Source organism: Hydra vulgaris, chromosome 05 (assembly GCF_038396675.1).
Source record: "Hydra vulgaris chromosome 05, alternate assembly HydraT2T_AEP".
In the NCBI taxonomy this organism is placed as follows: Eukaryota; Metazoa; Cnidaria; class Hydrozoa; order Anthoathecata; family Hydridae; genus Hydra; species Hydra vulgaris.
The window spans coordinates 10,539,910-10,564,327 of NC_088924.1; the positions used below are offsets into that span (position 1 = coordinate 10,539,910).

The 24,418-nt window shown below is 26.4% G+C and overlaps 1 protein-coding gene across 2 annotated transcripts in view; it reads right to left on the reverse strand.

The window, feature by feature from the left end:
• LOC136071850 (bromodomain-containing protein 8-like) overlaps positions 1 to 24,138 on the reverse strand; it is a 107,118-nt gene extending 82,980 nt beyond the window's left edge. The window contains exons 1-3 of one of the 2 annotated variants that reach the window (XR_010638515.1): positions 24,074 to 24,104; positions 23,525 to 23,665; positions 4,073 to 4,154 (exon numbers count right to left, since the gene is read on the reverse strand). Coding sequence is in view for 1 of the 2 variants with exons in the window: in XM_065797340.1 (XP_065653412.1) it covers positions 4,073 to 4,154; positions 23,525 to 23,622 (180 nt within the window). In the remaining variant the exon portion in view is untranslated. Of the gene's footprint in view, positions 1 to 4,072; positions 4,155 to 23,524; positions 23,666 to 24,073 lie in introns of both variants that reach the window. The other variant, XM_065797340.1, reaches the window with a different exon arrangement.
• Between the last annotated feature and the right edge of the window lie 280 nt (positions 24,139 to 24,418).

The window sequence follows — 24,418 nt, forward strand, 5'->3', positions numbered from 1 at the left end:
GACAAAGCAAGGAATTGCTTCGGTTCACCAATTCTTTCTTGCCTAATATAGGTAGAGATAAAGACCACAAATTCTCATAGTCTATGATCACAATTCTCATAACTCTGTTGAGTTATTGTCTGTTGCAATCGAAAATAACATTCATATTGTGGAAATGCCAGCACATTTTTCCCATTGGCTCCAGCCTCTAGATTGCACAGTATTTGGTCCTCTTATAACATATTATAATCAAACATGTCAGGAATTAATGAATGAATATCCTGAAGTTACTGTTGACAAGTCAAACTTTTGTGGGTTTTTTAAGAAAACCTGGGATCAAGCCCTCACAGCTGAGAATAGTATTTCAAGGTTTCCATCATATGGCCTTTTTCCATATAATCCGTCTGCTGTTCAAAGCACAGCTTGCTTACCTAATTCTGTCTATTCCATAGAACAGCTACTTGGCAAAAATGATCTGCTTGAATCAAGTCTGCACCCAATCAAAACTGATACTATATTAACAAGATTCGAAAATGCAATAGAAGAGGAAGTCATTTTGAAGTAGAATTAGACACAAATAAACCTGAAAGCATGTCTGAATGTAAAATAGATAATAATCTGGTAAAACTTGACAATAATACTGCTTCTTTGATATGGGATACCCATTTAACTCATGAGCAGTTCACAACTTTCAACTTCTGTATTGAAAATGGCTACGACATCCCAGATACTTTGTATAAATTATATAAAGAATTCAAACTGAAACAGATTTCATGTGCAAATGCCATTTTAAAAACAGATGACTCTGTTCCAAGGCTAAATGAATCCATAGTTCCTATTCCAGTTTTAAATGAAACCAATGTTCAGCCAATTCCTGTTCTAAATGAAATGACTGGACAGTTTAGTTTTTTTTCCAATGAAACCACTGATCATTGTAATCAGATGCCAATTGAAAACATTGTTCAGCCTAGTCCAACGCCAATTATTTCATGTACAAACCATTCAACTAATGATAGTGACAATGATATTTTGCCTTATCCAAAGATATATGCTATCAAGACAAAAGAAAATCAAAAAAAGGTTTAAAAATATTCTGTATTAGCTTCTCAAGAAGCAAAACAATTAAACGATGAGGTAAAAAAAAAGAAAAGAGAAATTCGCAGCAGCTGAAGAGAAAAAACAGAAGAAGCAAAAAGAAAAAGCACAAAAAAAAACAAGAGATTCAAAAGTAACTAAAAAAGCTAACTCAGTTAAAATGAGAAAAGTCCAAAGATATTGAAAGTAAATCTCTCTTCATATAATCAAAAAATCTGTACTGAAGTACCAGAGAATACAACTCTATTTATCAATAATAATATTAGTGAGCTCGTTTAAATAGATTATCAATAGTTCATTATCAAAATTTCTCAATATATTATTGTAAAGTTTATTGTCCATATATTAAAAATTGTATTATTATATGTAAGATGAAATCTTATAACAGCTATGTGCTATAGCAATTTTTTATTTTAAAATTTGTTTTATGCTTGATTTTATATAGAAGAAATTAAAAAGTTTTTTTTTGTAACTTTCTTAATTCGAATAACAAATAATTACTGTTTAAGTTTTTATCAACTAAAATAATATTTATTTAATATTTAAAGTATAGAATATTTTACTTTTAAAAAATTATTCTTGGTTTGTAGTACTATGAAGTAGATCTAAGTTCATTATTAGGCTTTAATCGTCTGTCTGGATAATACTTTTCAATATATAAGTATTTTTAGATATGTCAATTTTAGGCAATATAAGTAGCTCATAATAGGTGCTGTTTCCTAATTTACTGGCTACTATTTGGTCTACCCGGCCAATAATTGGTACACAATTAAAATCTCTATTTAAACAAATTTTTCTCTGAATTAAGCATGTTTTAAAACTAAAAAAAGTTCTTATAAGGTGTAGGCGTTAGTCATTAATAAAACAGTAAAAAAAATAATTCTTTGTTACATTAAGGCATCCTTCATGGCTATCTTTAAGAAATTTGTGGCCATTAATTGGTCGCTATTTGATACAGAAAACTAGTAAACTATAACAGCTTTTTGTTTTTTGTTTTGTTTTTTACATAGATTAGTTTATCACATCAGATCTCATTCTACAGTAATTTTTACGTTTTTGTAACGGTTTGTTATGTTTTTTGTTTATATTAATGGCTGATGATTGCCTTCAGGCGTGAAACTTAAAGTTCCACATATCAGTTATTTTTATTCATCTAAATAAAATATATAGAGAGCTTTTTTATCTAATAATATTGAGCACTGTAACATGTACAAGAATCTTCATATTATTACATCAAAATACTTAACCTCGAATATACTTTATATATCTATTTCTATACATATATATATATATATATATATATATATATATATATATATATATATATATATATATATATATATATATATATATATATATATATATATATATATATATGTATATAAATGTGTATAGATATATACATATATATATATATATATATTTATATATATGTACATGTATATGTATATATATATATATATATAAATATATATATATATTTATATAGATGATATGATGATGATAATGATGATGATGATGATGATGATGATGATGATGATGATGATGATGATGATGATGATGATGATGATGATGATGATGATGATGATGATGATGATGACGATATAACATTATCATAAGACAAAATTTCTAGTTTTAAATTTAAATTTTAAAATAAATATCAGCACTTATAAGAATTTTCAACTTTTTTGATGAACTTTGACTTCAAAAAAAAAGATAAATAAGTTGGGACTAGTAATTAAAATTAATTATTTTTAAATATGCCTGAAAAAGTAGTGGCTATAAAATTCTAAGCAATTTTTGTTATCATTTACATGAGCACAGAATTTATGCAGAGTGGCATTTCTTTTGCAACAATCACGAAAAAAATCCATGTGATGATATCGGCGTGGCAGTAACACCACTTGTAGCAAGAACTTGTCTGCAAAATAACCAAATATTATCAGTCAATGAAATGATTAAATGGTGTACTGAAAATGAAACAGGTATTAAATTTATCAATATTTCTGATATTATTAAAATTGACATTATAAAAAATGCTAAGCTTGATAACCAATACTCTAAAAGATTTTCTGGAATGGGGTCACCACCACAGTTTTATACCAAGTAATGATAGAAAGCAATAAATAAAACATATATCAGGTGATTTTTAATGCAACTAATAATGAAGAAAGCTACACTTCAGATTGCAAAGATAATTTTAAATAAATTTGATAATACTGAAAAGTACCTTGTATAAGTATATAATAATGAGTGGTATATTGGAGTTGCGCATAAAGTTGCAGGTGATTTAGATGCTTATACAAAGTTTATGCAACAAGATGAAGTAAAGAAAAACTTTGAGTTTCTATTATATAAATGCTTTAACAAAAGAAAATACTCAGGTTGCACAATTACATCTATCAATACTTCTAAACAAGAGTTTACTCAGGTTGCACAACTACATCAATCAATTCTTCTAAACAAGAATTTGAATAAATATAAAAATTTTGAAATGTTCAACAAAAAGAAATATTAAAATCATATTTTTTTTAAGAACAAGGTTCTTTTTTTTTTTAATTCAAAACAGAACAAAAAAATATTTTTTTAAAAATAAACTTTTATTTCACTAAAAGTTGAGGAGGATAACTACCATTATAATGACTTCTAATTATTTAATACTAGTTTTTTTATTAATCATCATTTTTATTAACTAATATTATTAGGCTCTAAAAATAGAGCTTATAAAAAAGATAACAAATTGCTCAAAAAAAAAATTGATTCATCAAATAGTCTTAACTTTGAAATATTTAGAGTTGCTGGATAAATATTCGGAGGAAATCCTTTTTACCAAAACTTATAAAAGGTGTAAATTTAAAAAATATTTGAGAGGTTAATTTGACATTTTATATGGAATGACCTTGGTAATAATATATAAGTAAACTGCTTTTAAAAATTTAAAAAAAAAAAAAAAACACAATTAAGTAATTTTCCCAGTTTATTTAAGGTATGCACTTACTTTTGTGGCATACCACTCTGAAGGCCTATAATTATCTCCACAAGCTTCTGCAATGGTTTTCATTGTTCGGCTGACTGAAGCCCTAGACAATAAAATTTGAACCATTTTAATATATACTTACATACAAATATATATATACATATATATATATATATATATATATATATATATATATATATATATATATATATATATATATATATATATATATATATATATATGTATGTATGTATATATATATATATACGCACACACACACACACACACACACACACACACACACACACACACACACACACACACACTTATTAATCGACCGAAACAGAAAAAAAGCCGAAACTGAAATAAACCACAATTTCGGGTACTCAAATTCGGGGCCAAAACCTAAACCAACATTTCGGCAAATATTTTACCAAAACTGATACCAACATTTCTGCTAATCAAAATTTATTTTATTAGAAAAATATATTTTAAAATGCAACTTTACATTTGTTGTTTTTTTATACTTGTACTATGTTATAATTACACGTTTATCCAAATTGAGATTTAATACATAAATTGGCAATATAAGTTAATAGTGAAAGATAACATCTGGCAGATTTTCTCAGCAAAACAAGATTTTTCAAGGTATTTTATGAAAATTCTCAAAGGTTTTGTGAAAATTCTCAAAATATTTGGTGAAAATTCTCAAAAATAACTGTTTTTCTAAACTAGATAAAAATTTAGAATTTCACAAATTTTTTGGTTTTCATGATGTTTTTCAACTGAAATTTTTCTTTTTACCGAATTTATACAAAGTAACCAAATCAAAATTTTGGTATCGGTTCAAATTAAAATTTTGGTCGAACTCATACCGAAACAGAATTTCAGTAGGGTGGTTCAAAAAACAACTTTTTTTAAAATAGTCTGCTGCCCTTAACTAAATGTGTTCTATATAATACAAAAATACAAGGTTTAAAATTATTTTGAATAAAAAATATTTTTAGGGGTACCTCAAGACCCTTAAAAATTTGACAGGTCCCTAATATTTTGAAAAAAAAAGTTTTTCTAAAGTATGTCAACCTGGTATGCGAAATTATATAAAATCTTCAAAAATAATAATCAATTTACATAAAAATATGTTTAAAAAAATTATTTAAAAAAAAACTTAAAAATATTGACTTTTTTTATTTTCATCTTAAAAACAATAGTTTTTAGGTAATTATATCTGAAAAAAATATTTTTATACAAATTGGTTATTATTTTTGAAGTTTTTATATTTCAAACTTGGAACTTCTTGCTTATAAATAAATAAATAAATATATATATATATATATATATATATACATATTTATATATGTATATATATTTTTTTTATATATGTATATATATAGTTAAATAATATATTTTATATATATATATATATATATATATATATATATATATATATATATATATATATATATATACATATATATATATATAATATACAATTTCACTATATATAAATAATATAAAATATATATATATACATATATATTTTATATATATATATATATTTTATTTATATATATATTTTATTTGTATATATATTTTATTTATATATATATTTTATTTATATATATATATATATATATATATATATATATATATATATATATATATATATATATATATATATATATATATATATATATATATATATCAGGCCTTGTTAAGAAGCGCTACGCAGCTCGCATTGCGAAAAGGCGATTTGCCTACGCGTTCAGCAGTTTTGCGCTACGCAAAAACTTATATCTTTTAGAATATTTAAATTATCTTTTGATTATCGTTAACGTGACGTTTATTCAGAAGAAATAAAGTCGTAAGTAAAAGCATTTAACCGCAATTGTAAAATAATAGATTTTTTTGTTAAAGAAACAGTTTGTTTCATAATTTTTTTTTTGTTATTAAAAATTAGTTGAAACAAAAAAGTGTTTTAAGTTTTATCTTAAGGAATTAAATATATAAATTCCTTTTAAATATAAAAATTATTTTTAGTCATAATAAGTTTAAAAAATGCACGATTTATTTTGATGTAAATATTTTATTAATAAGATATTTTGTTTATTGTTAATTCAATAACGTAAAGTTTTAATGACGTTCATTTAATTTATGAAAATAAATTATGATCACGAATATGTTATCTGTAACTGATAAATAACAAAAAAAACTCTTTATTGTTTAAAAACATTATTGAATAGAGTTCACAAATTAAATAAGAAAAAATGTATTAACAGTTAATAAAATAACCAAAAACCAAATATAAAATCATAAGAAAATAAACAAATATTTTACGTTTCATGAAAAAAATATTTTTTTCAAAATAAAATTTAGTTCATATTTGAAAAAAATAATAAAAATGATTTTTTTAATAAGAACTTAGATTTTATTTGTAACTTTTGTTATAGTGAGAAAAAAACTAACTGTTTGTATGATTTTTAACGCGTTAATAAAATAACTTTAATTACAATGCGGTACTTGAAAAGACACTAGTGATGCAATATAACTTCTAACGATGCAAAATATATTTGCTGAGTTGAGTTACTTAGAAATGCGTTACGCGTTTTCGCTACGCAGCAAAATCTCGTAACAAGGCCTGTATATATATATATATATATATATATATATATATATATATATATATATATATATATATATATATATATATATATATATATATACTTATTTATTTATAAGCAAGAAGCTCCAAGTTTGATCCCTACCACATCCTGGGTAATACTGCACTTAACTTGTTTCTTTGCACAAAACCTTGTTCGTCAAGGTTAGTGTTTTGACGTTAAGAGAGGGTTTTAACTACAATTAAAAATAATAAAATTAAAAAATAATAGTCTCTTCAAATATAGTGGCACCCTTTGCCTTTGGGAGGTGAATAACATAAAAAAGATTGTTAAGTGAAAAAAGAATACTAAATGATGATGATGATGATGATGATATGATGATGATGATTATTATAATATAATGTAAGTTAGAGTCTGTCATTATTTTAGGTTGGGCACTTTTTTGTCCAGAGTGTTAACTTGTATAGCAGTTTAGACCTATGGCAACTTCTGCAACAAAATATTCTTTTTGATAAACATATTAACAGAGACAAACTCAGACATGTTTTGGTACCATTGGAGCAGTAATGGGTACCTAAAAAAGAGCACCCAAATAATTACTTTTTTTTATATATATGTTTTTTTTTCTTGTCTGCAACATATATTCTTACATAAGGTAAATGGGGGTAACATTGACACATCTTTAGAAAGTATTTTTTTTAGCTGTGACAAACAAAACTTGATATACAATATCTTTATAAGTTTACCAATGATAATGCTGCCATAAACTGATGAAGAATTTAAATAGTTATCTAATATTATTGATAGATAATTAATTTTGTTTTATGCATTATCTTACACTTTTATTTCATCTTTAGGAAAACAAAACAAAAAACTTTATTGAAACCTCTTTCTTTTCATAACTATTTTCACATTAATAAAAATAATTATATATCATATATCATTAATTGCATTAATGTATATGATAAATAATATATTAAAAATACCTTACCTAATGTACAAAATTATTATTATTATTATTTTATTTTTCATTTATTAATTTTAACTTTTTTATTTAAAAAATGCATTTATGTTGATGATGATGTTGATTAAAACACTATATTAAAAAAAAACTTTAGTAAAAGTAAAATAACATTTCACTTTTAATTTTCAAAAATAGCAACCGGAAACATAAAATTTTTTAAATGATATATAAGTAGTATTTGCATGCAGTAGCTATATGACTTTCTGATTGACCAATACTTTAAATTAGATATGATCTTTTTTCCCCAGATGGAAGTCAAATAATATAGAAGTACAATAGCACTTATGTTTATTCTCATTGCTTTTCAGAAATTTATTCAAGTATTATCTTCAATCATAATGCCCTATAAGAAAAGTGCTTACACTACTGAAAGAAACAAGACAACCTGGATGAAGAATCTCGTACAATTTTATGAGTCACATAGGAAAAAAAGAACTGTTCCATTAGAAGAACAGTCGCTAGAAGATATCTGAAGGATGCCACTCAAAATCCAAATTGTTGGCCGCTATCTGTTCCTAGAAAAATCCATTAAAAGGAGATGAGAACGCATAAAGCAAATTGAGAAAGCAGTAATAAGTATATGGCAAAAGAAATTAAAATTTTCACATTTATCAATTCAAGTAGTACAGACAAAACTGGATCAAGTGCTAAAGGCATACAGTTAATTGTGTAAAACAAAGAAAATATAATCAATTGAATGAAGTTTTTTTTTTCCTCTCAAAAAAGGATAGTGAATGGTAGCAGTGAAACTATATATCCATCCAAAAGAAGAAAAATATCCTTAAAGCCTACTTCAACAGCAATGGCAAAAGCAACAATGTGAATTTCTGAATCGGAGTCTGAGGCATAATATAAAGAGTCTGAAGATTCAGAAGAAATTTTTTGGTCCACAAGTACCAACAAGAACAACAGCAAAACCAAAACTGCAAACAAGTTACATCTTTAAAGTTATCAATCAGCAATAAAGCAACCATTTGTCGAAAATTATATCAAGATAGGATCAACACCATCACAGTCTGGTATATTCAGATCAACTATTAAAGAAGCAGTTAAACTTATAGAAGAAATGAAGCAAACTCTGCATTTTGATGGTAACTGCACTTTGATGGTAAATGTATTAGTCATCAAGAATATCAAGTGTTAGTGTCAAAGAATAAACAAAGAGAAGTTAATTTACAAGTACAAGATCTACCAGATGGGCAATTCCATGTGAAAACATCCAGGGCATGCAAACCTAAGTCTCAGATTTTGCTGATTTTTAAACCACTTATAGATTTTAGTAAATTATGAACATCCTGAACATTTTATCATCTAATTTCAATTGGTTTCAAAAATATAGCTACTTTAAGTTTGCTTCCAACCAACAAAAATCTGCCATTTTTAAAAATGGTTTGGTCCTAGTTTCTGTTATATATTTCATTGGATTTGTTGGTTGGGCCAACAAATCCAATGAAACAACTTAAAATATTTAAAAACGAACATAACACCTAAAATTCAAATGTTTACCACAATATTACTGGGGCGAGTTCAATCACAAAAATGCCGATATTGCTCGAATTTTTTATTTTTATTTTTATTTTTTTAGAATTTGTCCTAAATAGTTAAGTTATAGCTATTACAAAGAATTGGAGAGTGGTCTTTTCTAAAACAGAAATAAAAACATGGTCAAATCTTCTTAAATTTAGTGCTGAAAAACAGGTATTTTGATAAATTAAACAAGAAAAAAAAAGGTGTAATTTGACAGTTATGTAACTGAAACTGATTTAGCAACATCAAACTGTTCTTTTAGTTGTTGTTGGCTAGCTGTTTCTGTTTTCTTTGTAATTTTATAGATCCTAAAAAATTATAGTTTCAAAGGTAATAGAAAAAATAAAAACATCTTCAAATATACTTAAATTTATTACTTATAAAACATTAGTTTCATATTTATCAAACTAAGACAAATAAACTTAAAAAAAAAAGGCTCCAAAACAAATAGAGGACTTGGAAATAAGTTCAAGAAACAAAAGTAATATACAAAATTTAAAAATTAAAAACTCAAAAAAAATTAAAATTTATTAGTGTTATAATTACACTGATAAACAAATAAAATTTTATTGTGCATATCTTGTTAACTAGGTGGTTTTTTAAAACAAATTAAATATGCTGATTTCAAATATGCAAACCATTTTTCACCATCACGTCAAGATGTAAAGATATTTGGGTTCAAATCTTTAGTATTTAAGGTAAAGTCCCTAATATTGTCAAAAAAAAAGTTATTCAAAAGTATGTCAACCTGGTTCTCAAAAGAAGCGTATTTTCATAGAGATTTTAGAAAAGATAAATATTTTTACTTAAATTTATTGACAAAAAAAATTATGTGAAAAAATGCTAAAGACTTTTTAAAAAATTTTAACAAAATGTTTCTCAGCAATAATACAAAAAGTACTTTTTTTTCGACAATATTGGGGACTTTACCTTAAATACTAAAGATTTGAACCCAAATATCTTTACAACTTGACGTGATGGTGAAAAATGGTTTGCATATTTGAAATCAGCATATTTAATTTGTTTTAAAAAACCACCTAGTTAACAAGATTTGCACAATAAAATTTTATTTGTTTATCAGTGTTATTTACATCAATGTTATATATTCGCCCTAATTTTGTTGTTGGGACTTTGATTACTGCAAGTAAACTCGACAATGGTACCCAACAGATATTATCTCTCTGTGGCCAAATGAAGTTTGAGAAGGACCGTGAGGGTGCATAAACTTATTTTGAATATCATTTGTTGTAATATCTATCTCTGTAACCATGCCTACCCACCAAAAGGAATCGTACTTGCATGCAACAAAATCATTTAGGTTTGGTACAATTAAAACATCAGACGTTACTGCTTTTGACAGTATAAATCTGTCAACACATGATTCTTTTAAAACTAATTCCAAATTTTGAAATGGTTATATAATGATGATAACTTCTGGTACCAGGAACAGTTTTTCATGTTTCAAATCGCTCGTTTAGTTGCTGTTGCCTTAAATTAACTGTTTCTTTGGCAATTTTATAAAATATCATTGTGTTTATATTGGTGAAGCAAAACTCAAGCATCATCAACTGTCAATATTTGGTTTTCTAATGATCTTTGCAAACTTGCTCTTGCTGTTATTCTTTTAACTGTACCACCTATGCCATCACAAGTGGATTTTCCATGGCTGGTTGCAAAAAATACCCATTCAGCTGCAATCTCTAAATATTTCTTATAGTGGCATAGATTTTTAAAGTTTTTGTAGTTTTTACAATGAGCAGAACATCCATCAGAAAAATAATAAATTTTATTAATACCAACTAAATATTCATTAATGTACTCTACAATTTTCTTTTGAAATTCATACACAAAGCATGTATCATGGTCGTTGTCATCACTTAAAAAAGAGAATGACTTATGCTGAATATTTGTTTTGAAAATTTCCTTAAAATATATAACAACAGGATGTAGTGTACATTGTTGTTTATTCCAATGATAACTTTGTATTTCATCCTGTATAACAAATTAATAGTTCTCTGCAAAATCTGCCTGTATAATACATTCATTGTAACCTAAATTATTTTTTAGATCTTTCAAATAGCGAGTTTGGCATTTAGCAATATATGAATGTGAAGTTAGTTGATTAATGTAAGAAACAACTGGTTCTTTATATTCAAATAAGTTAACTGTCTGAGTAACTAATTGTGATCTATCAGTACTTTGTCATTGATTAAATTGAATTTCTTCTTCTTCGTCAATCTCAATTAACTCCTCATCTAAAAATGCCTTTAAGTTATCATAACCTGGACATTTGGCACATCTATGAACCATGCATTTATTATTGCTTGTATCACAAACTAATTTTGACATTAAATCTTTGTATGTAACATTCCAATGGATAGCATTTACAAGCAATATTGAGTTTTGATGGTAAATACAAACACATATACAATGTGTACAGTTTGGTCCCACACTAATACACCATTTTGGACGCAAACAATAAAACTTTGAAAATCCTATTTTAAAATTAGGATATTTACTTTTTAAATCTATATAAAGCTCATGAAGGTTGCTCAACAATAATCTTTTTTGTTGTGGAAGACCACTTTTAGCCATAACACAATCTATTTTACCAGGCATAATTCTAGAATGTTCATCTTTTTGAAAAAAATCTTGAACCAAAGCTGTAAGAAAGTCAGGTTTTTTTTTGCCTATTTTCTTATCAGGTAGAGCAAGAATTCCGTTTTCACTTTTAAGTTTCCTAGCACGTCGTATAAGATGTTCAGAAACTTCAAAATATTCTGAAGCATATTTTCTAGACCAAGATTCGGGTGTAAGTGTTAATATTAAAATTTTTTTTTTAAATGGTTCAAATTTAAGTTTTCTTTCATTAAAATTATAAAATGATCAAGATCATTTGCTTTTTTTTATCTGTAGGATAACTGGGAAAAGTTGAGGCTACACTTAAGTTATCTATATTTACTCCATAAGCACTTGCTACTCCTTCTTCCATTTTTGAGTAGGCTTTGACTAATTTTCTTTTTGCTGTTACAACTCGTTAATGCTTTGCGACACCATGAACTTGAATTGGTGAGAAGATTTACCTTTAACAAATGATACATCATCATCAATTTCACACTCCATTTCATTATCATAATGTAATATATATATATATATATATATATATATATATATATATATATATACATATATATATATATATACATATCTGTATATATATATATACATATATATATATATATATATATATATACATATATATAAATATATATATATATAAATATATATATATATATATAATATATATATATATATATATATATATATATATATATATATATATATATATATATATATATATATATATATATATATATATATATATATATATATATATATATATATATATATATATATATATATATATATATATATATATATATATACAACCCGTAGATGTTGTCCGAAAGTTTTTTCCATATTTTGTTGACAAAAAGTAAAAATTAAAATGCAAGACCGGAATTATTTTTTTTTATTAATTGATAGACTGCCTGCCCCAACCAAACCCTCAGTCGATGTAGCAACACTTCCTTGTGGGTCAGGCTAAAAGATAGTAGATGTAGCAGCACTCCCTTGCGGGTCAGGCTATTTGTCAGTCAATGTAGCAGCACTCCCTAGCGAGTCAGGCTATAAGATAGTCGATGTAGCAACACTCCGTGCATGATTTACAGTAAAAAAATAAATAAAAATAAAAACATTTTATTAAAAAAAATAAAAATAAAAACATTGTTTAATTTTTAAAAACATTCAGAATGTTTTTAAAACATTTTGGTCAATTAAATTTGCGTTTTTGTGTTTTTTTTTAAAAACGATTTATTTGTAATTAAATTAATGGTTTTTACTTTCGTCCAACACGCAAATGTTGGACGAAAGTCAAAAGTAATTAAAAGTGACGTATGTGTTGGCGTAAGAATCACTTTTTTCCTTCCGCTCTTCCCAAAGACAACAAACTATAGATCTATCTATCTATCTATCTATCTATATATATATATATATATATATATATATATATATATATATATATATATATATATATATATATATATATATATATATATATATATATATATATATATATATATATATATATATATATATATATATATATATATATATATATATATATGTAATGCGGTAGTGGTGTAGTGGTAAAGCGCTCGCTTCATAAGCGAGAGGTTCCGAGTTCGATCCCCGCCACGTCCCTGGTAGTACCGCGCTCAACTTGTTTCTCCGCGCAGCGGCCTTGTTCGTCAAGGTTCGTGTTTCGGAGTTATAGAGTTGAGAGAGGGTTATAACCACTATTAAGTAGCCTCCTCATCTGTAGTGGCTTTATCAGCCTTGAGGAGGTGAATAACAAAAAAAATATATATAATGAAATTGTAAATGTAAAATAAGAAAAAATTTATGTTAAATGATTTTCCACTAATTTATAATTGCTCTGTTCTTTTAAGAACATTGAGCACTCTATTGTGTAGAATACATTTTAAAATTGTTTAAATATTGATCCTAAAACCTGCTCATGATGATAACAAATAGTCTTTTCGTATGATGTAGTCTCAAGCAAGCCAGACCTCCAAATATAAGTATCTTGAAAATCTTTTTCTAGATTACAAAAATTTTTAAATCCTTGTTTTCGAATGAAACATATTTTGTGACATTGATCATTTAAAATGTTTCCAAATCCACAAGATTCCATTTTATCAATATACTACAGGGTGGGGCAGAGAAACTTGCTTATTTGAAACATATATTATAACAAAAGTATTGAATATATATAAATCAATTTTGTAATAGCATAATCAAGAACAAGTAAATTTTACAATTTGCCAGTTTTAAAGATGATATCACGCAAATGACGTCCGTTATTGTCAATAAATTGTGTCAATCATGTCCGGAAATTAGTGTCGATTCTTTCCAGCATCTAAATAGGAATGTTGGCGACGGCTTCACAAATGTTATTCTTGAGATAATTCAGGTAGTTGGGTCTGTAATGGTACACAACGGACTTCAGATATCCCCACAAGAAATATTCGCAAGGCGCAAGATCAGGGGACCTGGTTGGCCACTGAAGATTGCTCCTCAAAGAGATCACATGCCCAGGAAAGACTATGTTCAAGAAAACCATGGATTCATTTAATGTATGCGCAGTTGCACCATCTTGCTGGAACCAAACATTGTCCAAGCCCATCTCATTCAGTTTTGGAAGGAAGAAATCCTGTAACATCGTCATGTAACACTCAGATGTCACCAAAACTGTCCTCTCATTTTCTTTGAAGAATTAGGGACCCATTATTTCAACTTGGGATATTGCGCACCAAATAGTCACACATTGCAAGTGTAGAGGTCGTAGGTGAAGTTTTCATGGGTTTTCAGCACTCCAATATGGCATGTTCTGCTTGTTCGTAGCCCCAGAAAGATGGAAGTCCCGAGGAATCAGTTCCTGGGCGACAAAATTCTTGTAGGTATGGAACTTTAATTCCTCAAGAAGGATCCGTCTAACAGAACGAGCTGATAACCCAAGAGTTGATGCATGCTTGCGGGCAGATTGTCGGGGAGACCTCAAGAAGGATTGCAGCACCGCTTTGATGTTCTCCTAAAGTTCTTAACCCACTGGAACACAGTCACGAGGTGCAATATGGAAGTGCCGACGAAATGCACGCTGTGTGGTGATGATTGATTTACCGCAGGAAAAATATGCCTCAACCGCAAAAGCATGTTCCACGTTTGCCCATTCCATGACTACTGCAAAGAAAAAAGAAAATAAATTAATGCAGCTCATCATATAAACAAAACTTTGCAGTTTGCGCTCTTGATTAAGCCCCTCCTTAAAGTTATCGTAGCAAATCATACTTCAGGAAGGTTAATTCAAATAAGCAAGTTCCTCTGCCCCACCCTGTATTATTTATTATTCCTAAAAAAGATGTATAAAAAATGTATAATTCATTCAATAGATTTGAAAATTTTACATTATTAATGAGCATTTTAACTTTAATTTTACAACATTATAAACATTTCTAAATAATAAAACTACTAAAAAACAGAAAGAGCAAGTCTAAACAACAACATCAAAAAGAACATTTCAATATAGCCGAAACTGTTTCAGTTAAAAAACTGTCAAACTACACATTTTTTTTCTCTCGTTTAATTTATCAAAATACCTGTTTTTCAGCACTAAATTTAAGTAGATTTGACCATGTTTTTATTTCTGTTTTAGAAAAGACCACTCTCCAATTCTTTGTAATAACTATAACTATACAGGACAAATTCTAAATTAAAAAAAAAAAATTGGGCAACATCGGCATTTTTGTGATTGGACTCGCCCCAGTAAAATTGTGGTAAACATTTGAATTTTAGGTGTTATGTTCGTTTTTAAATATTTTAAGTTGTTTCATTGGATTTGTTGGCCCAAAATAAGTAAAGCTACAAATTTTCAGCTTTCCAACCCACATATAACAGAAACTAGGACCAAAACCATTTTTAAAACTGGTGGATTTTTATTGGTTGGAAGCAAACTTAAAATAGCTATATCTTTGGAACCGATTGAAATTAGATGATAAAATTTTCAGGATGTTCATAATTTACTAAAATCTTTAAGTGGTTTAAAAATCAGCAAAATCTGAGACTTAGGGTTGCATTTTCAAAAAAATTGAATGATTTCACATGGAATCACCCAGATGGAAAATCAGATACTATAAACTGTTGTTAAAGCTATTTTCAATCGATAAAACAGCTATTCTCAATTGATACAATTTATGGAAGAATATATAAATGATTGAAGCGAACACTTCAATCATTTATATACTCTATAAATACTATAGAATGTAAACACTGGAAGAAGGAAAGGGAATGTTAGTCAGTTCCAAAGACGTTTTACTGAAAAGAAACTGGAAGAACCATGTTTCATTGGATGTCAACACTCTGTTCTTGACAGAGTCTTTAACGTCAATGTAGCAGCACACCCTTGCGAGTCAGGCTATTTGATAGTTGATGTATGTACTTTTTACTCTCTTTAAAAGTTGCTTACAGGACATTTTTTTTTATAAAAAAAAATATGCTTTAGGGGACAAAAAAACAACAGTACACAAAAATGTCCCTGATAATGTCCCTGTAAGTATTTGTTGTTTTGTAAAACCTGTGTGCATTTTTATATAAGCTAATTTTATTTACTTAATAGTTTTAAAGATGATGTAACTATATGATAATTATATGATGTAATTATATGGTACTTTTCAGTATAAGGATTACACAACAATACTTTTTGTTACTTTTTAACATAAAATTTAGTTAAAAGATGTCTTTCAGGCAGAGATGTAAATTCCTATGAATTTTTAGGGACTCCAGACTCCAGGGTCAAAAAATAGGAACACTTTGGACTCCAATTTTTTTTTTTTAATAACTTTGAATCAATTAGACAGAATTTTTAGGGATGAAATAATCCCTGAAATGCAAGAATAGACTATGTAAAGTTTCAATTATGCTGTAAAAAGTTATAATTTATTATTGATTTTATTTCTTTTCTCAAAAAATAACTATTTATTTTAGGTTGAAGGTATTTCTACTAACATACTTACGTTAATGGATTTGAGTACTTATATTCTATTATAATGCTTCAATTTATTCCAATAACACAGAATACTGAAATAGGCTTTCAGAGAGCTACATGTTACTAAAATAATTTAAGATTCTGCTAAAAATAACCTATAAGGTTATTTACTAAGCTATTAAATATAATGCTTTAGTGACTCTACTTGCCCCAGTACTACTCCCTTCAATCCAACAATATATCATGTAAAGACCTACAATATGATAGATTGAGTTTAAGCTTGCATATCATAAACAACCCGTAGCCTGCTTGAACTTGTAATAGATTACTATGATGACATATTGCTGAATGATATTTAAGTAATAGATATGGGTATTTCAGAACACTATATAATCTGGGTTGCACTTCCATCATAACCCTTAAAAAGTTGAACAGTTTGATTTTCAAAATAAAATTAAAAAAAAAAACTAAACTTAATATGCTTTATAGAAGAATTGCAAGTGATGTGATGCTGATTATTTACTGATGACAATGTGGACAATTTCGCTGAACAACTAAGAACAAATAAAACAACTGTTCTTGATAACTGGGCATCTTTAGGAAAATATTTAATAAGGCAAAATTCACAAATCGAGATTTAGTCATTGTAAGGAAAAGCTAATTTCATTATTAATTAAATTGAAACATGGAATAACAAAAGAATGCAAATAATTTTAAAACTAATAACAAAATACCAGAAGCAAAACTTGATACAATAAGTCAGTATTTTACAGGCAAACTATGAAGAATACTATCCAAGGAAAGCTTACTACTACTCGAAAATCTAACTTTATCTTGCAGCTACCTTCTCACGTAGATATTTTAACAACATTTACAACTACAGTCATCTACATCTGTTCATATCAAAAGTAATCAAAATTCTCAAACCTAATACATCACCACTAAATATTATCTGCTTATTTAGCCATGAAATTAGAAAAACTGCAAACGGTTTTTAGTTAAACGAAATAAGATTTCGTGTCTCTCAAAAAGTTATAAAACTAGTCATTGCAGAGACACATTAATTAAATAAACAAATAAAACAAAAAAGAAACAACCAACAAATAGAAAAAATTCAAAATAAAAAGTAAAAAAAAACTAAAGCAAAAAAAAAACAAAAAAAAAGAGAGGAACAATAATATTAAAAAAAAAAGATTAATAACAGTAAAAAAGAAAAGAGAACAAAACAAGAGAAATAATCAATGAGATAACACATCATTTAATGAAATATGATCAGAGGGATAATAAAACAGAAGTTAAAAAAGAAAAAAAAGAATACTTTTAAATATTAGGATGAAATAAAAAATGAAATCACTTGAAGGTGTGGTGGAATAGTGTCGCAAAATTTTGATTGTCACAAATTTGATTGTCGAAAATGTGAAAAAGGAATAATGAAGCAAATTGTTGCATGATTGATTGTTGAATAACAGAATAAGGAATAATGTCGCAAATAAATTTAGTGAATAGTATCGAAAATAGAAAAACGAATAATGTTGCAAAGGAGCTTAATGAATAGTGTCAAAAACAAAAAAACGGAATAGAGTCGCAAATTAATTTAATTAATAACGTCGAAAACAAAAAAACGGGATAGTGTTGCAAACAAACTTAAGGTAATATCTTTGATTTTCAAATAGTTTAACTTTTTTTTTGTTTTAAGGTATTAAATAATTTTTGAGGATTTTTTAAGACCTTTTATTACTCATGTTTATTCTGGACTTTTGTTTGTTTTATAAAAGTTACATTTTTGGAAGTTTTATCATAAACTTCAAATAAATGTTCTTTAAATGATAAAAAATTTGTATTACTTGAATCATTTGTATAAAGTGTTTGATAACAACCTATTTTTCTTGTTGTATGAATCGGTATTATTCGAGGGTTTAATGGAAAAATGTGGGTTAAACCACATTTAAAATTTTTTTTGGATAATCACTGCCAATAATATATTGAGTATGTAGTTTGTTGTGGAAAAAGTACCAAACCCCAAAACACATCTATACAGTGCTGTTAACCAGTCCACCCACTAAAGCCGGCACTGCTGCTACCTATAATCATATTTACTTTAATAGAAAAATAAATTTTGAATTGTGGAAAAGTTGTCTATCCCACAATTAACATGTCAAAAATAAACAGTTCAGAATTAAAACACTTTCTAATGAAAAGTGACTGTGATGATTTAGATGCAGATAACAACCCGTCTTTAGCGGATGATGTTAGTAAAGGTATGTATATAATTAATAAAGCATCAAGATGTACTTTTCATTGAGTTTATCATACAATAATATAGTTTATTAATAATATATACCGTAATATAAAATAATAAAAATATAAGTAAAACCACAGCATATAAAACATTTTTGTATAGAATTTATAATAAAAAAACAAACAAAAAGATAAAAGTTGTAAGTTCTGAACGTCCGACTTTAACTAGGATAATCCACTTTAAAAAAAAATTAAAATCTTTATATAAATAACAAATAATGTAAAAGTAATGCAAAAAAATATTTGCAATTGCAATTGCAAAAAATAATATTATAAATAGACAAAGTTTAAACACCATAGCAAAATATTTAGAATAGCAAAGATATAAATTTTTAAAAAGCATGCATGCTCATAATCCTGAAACTTTCTTTTTAAACCAGTATATACCTTGAAATACATAGTACATATACCTTGAAATACATAGTACCTTGGAGTACATAGTAAAATTTTCATGAAACATAAACTTTTATTAAAAAAGAAACTGAAGCAATAACAATTGACATAATATTTTCAAAGTTTGCAAAGTTAATAATGACCAACATTGGTTAGGTTTATCAGTACCAACCCAGAAGATTTGTTGCAGATTTGAGTATTGGGAATCAATATGTTGAAGAAAATGCAAGACCTATACCTATAGCATATTCTGCTTTTGGCATTTTCATATTCCTATTTTCACAATTTCAGTTTATTTTCTATTTCGATATTATTCTGGAAAGTCCCTTTTCGAGAATATTCTCTTTTGAGCTATTTCAATCTTATTCTATAAACTATGACTAAGAAATGGAGGAAATGCCTAGATAAAAAAAGGACATTTTGGGGCTTTGCTAACAGACTTTTCAAAAGCTTTTGATTATATTCTGCATGCTTTGCTTATCGCTAAATTAAATGCATATGGTCTCAGCAGAAACACATTAAAGCTCATTCAATCATACCTTAGTAATAGAAAGCAGAGAGTAAAAATAAATGATCGATACAGCTTATTCTAATATTTTGTTTGGTGTTCCACAAGGCTCAATTTTAGGGCCATTACTATTTAATATCTTGATAAGTGATCTATTTCTTTTTTTACCCAATGTTGATATTGCAGGATATGCTGATAATAACACTCCTTTCAGTGCAAAAAAGGACTTAAATTCTTTTTTGAGTGACCTGCAAAACGCTGCATATCGATTTTCTTCATGATTTGAAAATAATGGTATGAAAGCTAATCCAAATAAATATCATATTATTATTAGTAAAACAATCTCTCTTAAAGTTAACACTTGTGATAAATAATCTCATCTGATAATGAAAAATTACTTAGTATAATGTTTAATAATAAATTTTCCTTTGATAACCATGTTAACAATTTATGCAAATCAGCAAGTCAAAAAGTTTACGCGCTCTACAGACTCGCTTTTTTTATGTCTCTGAATCAAAGAAAACTTATGCTTAACGCTTTTATTACATCTCATTTTTCTTATTGTCCATTAGTTTTGTTGTTTTATAGCAGAAAACTTAACAATCATATTAACAGAATACACAAAAGAGCCTTTATAATTGTATATCAAGACTATCAATCTCCTTTTGAAGAACTACTAATAAAAAATGATTTCAAAACTATACACCACAAGAATTTACATGTATTGGTTACAAAGTTTTCAAATTAGATATTGACAATATTTTGAAAACATCATGACAAAATATTTATCGCAGCAAAAACGTGGAATGGAACTTTTACATTTTTGAACGTGAATAATTTTTCAATTAATTGCTTATAATTGTTTATGTTGATTTTTATTATTTGCAACACTATTCCGTTTTCACTATTTGCGACACTATTGCTTTTTTGTGTTTTCAACACTATTCCAATTTTACTATTTGTGACACTATTCCTTTTATTATTTGCGACACTATTCCTTTTTTTCGTTTTCAACACTATTCCGATTTTACTGCTTGCAACATTATTCCTTTTACTATTTGCAAAAATATTCTTTTTTTTTATTTTGGACACTATTCATAAAATTAATTTGCGACACTATTCCTTTTTTTGTGATATTACGCCTTTTCAACATATTCAACACTATTCCAAAATTCATTTTTCAACATTATTCCTGTCACCCCACTTGAATAATAGCAACAAATCTATTTAACAACAACAACAAATATAAAAAACAACAACACCACATTAAACAACAACAAAAAACCACGACAGTCTAAATAATATACAGATATATGCAACAATATAAAAAATACATAGAAATAAATGATGATATAAGTTACGCACAAAAATACACAACAGTATTAACATTACACAGGAATATATGTCAATACAAGCAATGCAAACAATATAAATTAACAAAACTTTTTTTGCTTTTTTTTTGATGAATTTAATATTTGGTGGTAAAAAAATCTAAGCCATTTTGATATAATAATAACGTTCTTTTTAACTATTGCTTTCAATCAATCAATCATATATTTCTGATTAAGGTATAACAATCAATGATATCTACAAATAGTTTGAAACTAATTTAAAGTAAAAACCTGATGAAAATGATATCAAATAATATTAATGATACAAATAATAATAATAACAATAAAATAACAATAAAAATAACAATGATAATGATAAGAGTAATAATGGTAATAATATTATTATTTATTATTATAATATTAATAATATTATTATTGGTTTTATATAATATTCTGTCAGGGTTTCGATATAGTGACAGATATTGAATTGGTGTGAGTTTATGGCATTGATCTCAATAACTTCGAGTGTTTGTGGAATAACTGAAGCTCTTTTTTTGCTGTAATACTGCAAGACGAGAGTATAGGGGAGCTGTACAGAATGTGAGATCTATAAATTTGAAGTAGGTTTAACTGAGTGTGACCAATTTTTTTAGGGTACTGACCTAATAATATTATGAACTTTTATCCATTGATCATCCCAGTAAAGACTTTTTTTTATTAGGATTCTTAGTTACATGTAGCAATCAACTGATTCGATTTTAGAGTTTAAAGAATTGGCAAAGGAATTGCAACTTGATTAGGGTGACGACTCTCTATCGATAATGTTTTGAACTTTAAATGATTGAGTTTCATGCCATTAACAGTATACTAGTTCGCTACACCATTAATAATAATGATAATAATGAAAAATTATATACACTGATAATAAAAATAATAAATTGTAATAAAAATAAATCATTATTAGATTTCTAAACAAAAACTGAATTTTATATACACAGATAGGAAAAGTTAAAAACAGTTAAAAACTTACATAATGTAACAACCTACTGTGAGATAAAAAGCAGTTATTATAAAGAAACTGACAATGATTATTTAATATTTATAACATTTATAATCAAAATGAAAACTATATAAGTAATATAAAAATATGATATCGCCTAAAACAAATAAAAAATAATACTAACAAAATGTAAACAAAAAACCACAAACAAATACTAAACAATTAACAAACTTAAAAAAAATAAGATAAATTAACCAACTAAAACAATAACTACACCAATAATAACTAAAAAAAATATATTTAAAAAATTAAGTAAACAGATAAAAACAGCAACAGTACAAGAAACTCTTGCAAAGTAAAAAAAAATGTCAAAATGAATAGTAATCACAAATTAAAAATACAAATTAAAAAAATTTTCAAATTTGTTACAATCATTTTATTTTCTCGTTTAACTTTTCTTTTAGTTGTTTTGCTTTTTGTTTATTTCTTTGTTTTCACTATATATATATTTTTTTTATATCTTCTATTTTATACTATTTTCTTTATTTTTTCTTTCGACATTTATCAATTTTTGTTTTTTTGCCAAAACACTTTCGCTGTTTGTGATATCATTGTAAAGTGTCAGTTTTTCAGTTGTAATATGTCAGTTTCACATAATTGAAAATATGCATTACTCCTGGATATAATAGAATATCCTGTATCACTTGACATTCTCCTTTTCACTTAAATTCATTAAAATTACTGAAATAACCTATAAAATAGCCTATAAAATATCTGTTATCACCAATATATATATATATATATATATATATATATATATATATATATATATATATATATATATATATATATATATATATATATATATATATGTATATATATATATATATATATATATAAATATATATATTTATATACACACACAAAGATATATATATATTATATATGTGTATGTGTATATATATATATATATATATATATATATATATATATATATATATATATATATATATATATATATATCTACTGGTTAAAAAAGTTGGGTGAAAAACTCAAAAATGAATTAAAATATACATATTTTAATGTTCATTATATACGAACACAACAAGAATCACTTATTTTGTGCATAAAGCACACACAGTCATGTGTTTCTGTATAAGATACATACCAATTTTGATCACCATTTCTAGACACACAACATGCCAAAGCAAACTTTTCTTTTATTTCCCAGTCATCCTCATAAACATAGTTCTTCAGATTATCCATAAATTAAGCTTTAAGCACTTAGGCACTTAAGCAACATATTTTACTATAAAATGAAAATAAAATATATTAAAAAATTATGACATTTAAGAAACAAATTGTGAAATAAGCAATTTGTATTTTTATGCATGAAAAAAATGTGCAAACATATAATGATATTTTATAACTGTACAACTTTTATAAAAGATAATAAAATAATAAAAAGTTATAAATTTTTCGAGAACAACTTTTTATCGTTTTATCACGTTCGTTCATCCTCTTTCAAAAACGCACGTTCATCCTCTTTTCAAAAACTCAATTTTAGATCAAATGGAAATTAAAGTAAATTATATCAACTTATAATGACAATAAACTTTTTTTACACTCTAGGGCAAGTACACAGTTTAGTCAGTGCTTAATTCAACTATGTTATGTTTAGATCTAAATTTGGGGCAATTACATATTTACTAAGTACCTTGGTTAGGGGTCGTCCATAAAGTACGTTGCTCATAGGGGGGAGAGGGGAGGTCTTAAAAAAGCGAAAGAAAACGTATGGGAAAATTTTTGGCGTACGTACTTTATGCACAACTCCTTTGGAAACAAATTATAAATAAATAGATTTTAAATCTCGCATATAAATCTTTATAGGACAGTAAGGTACGTTTCTATTATAATACCGTACGTTCGGAGCATATGAAACAACGTAGGTTCTGTAAGACCTTATAGAATAAATACGGTCCATTCTTTTGAATTTTAAAGCTCTGTATATATATATATGTATATATATATATATATATATATATATATATATATATATATA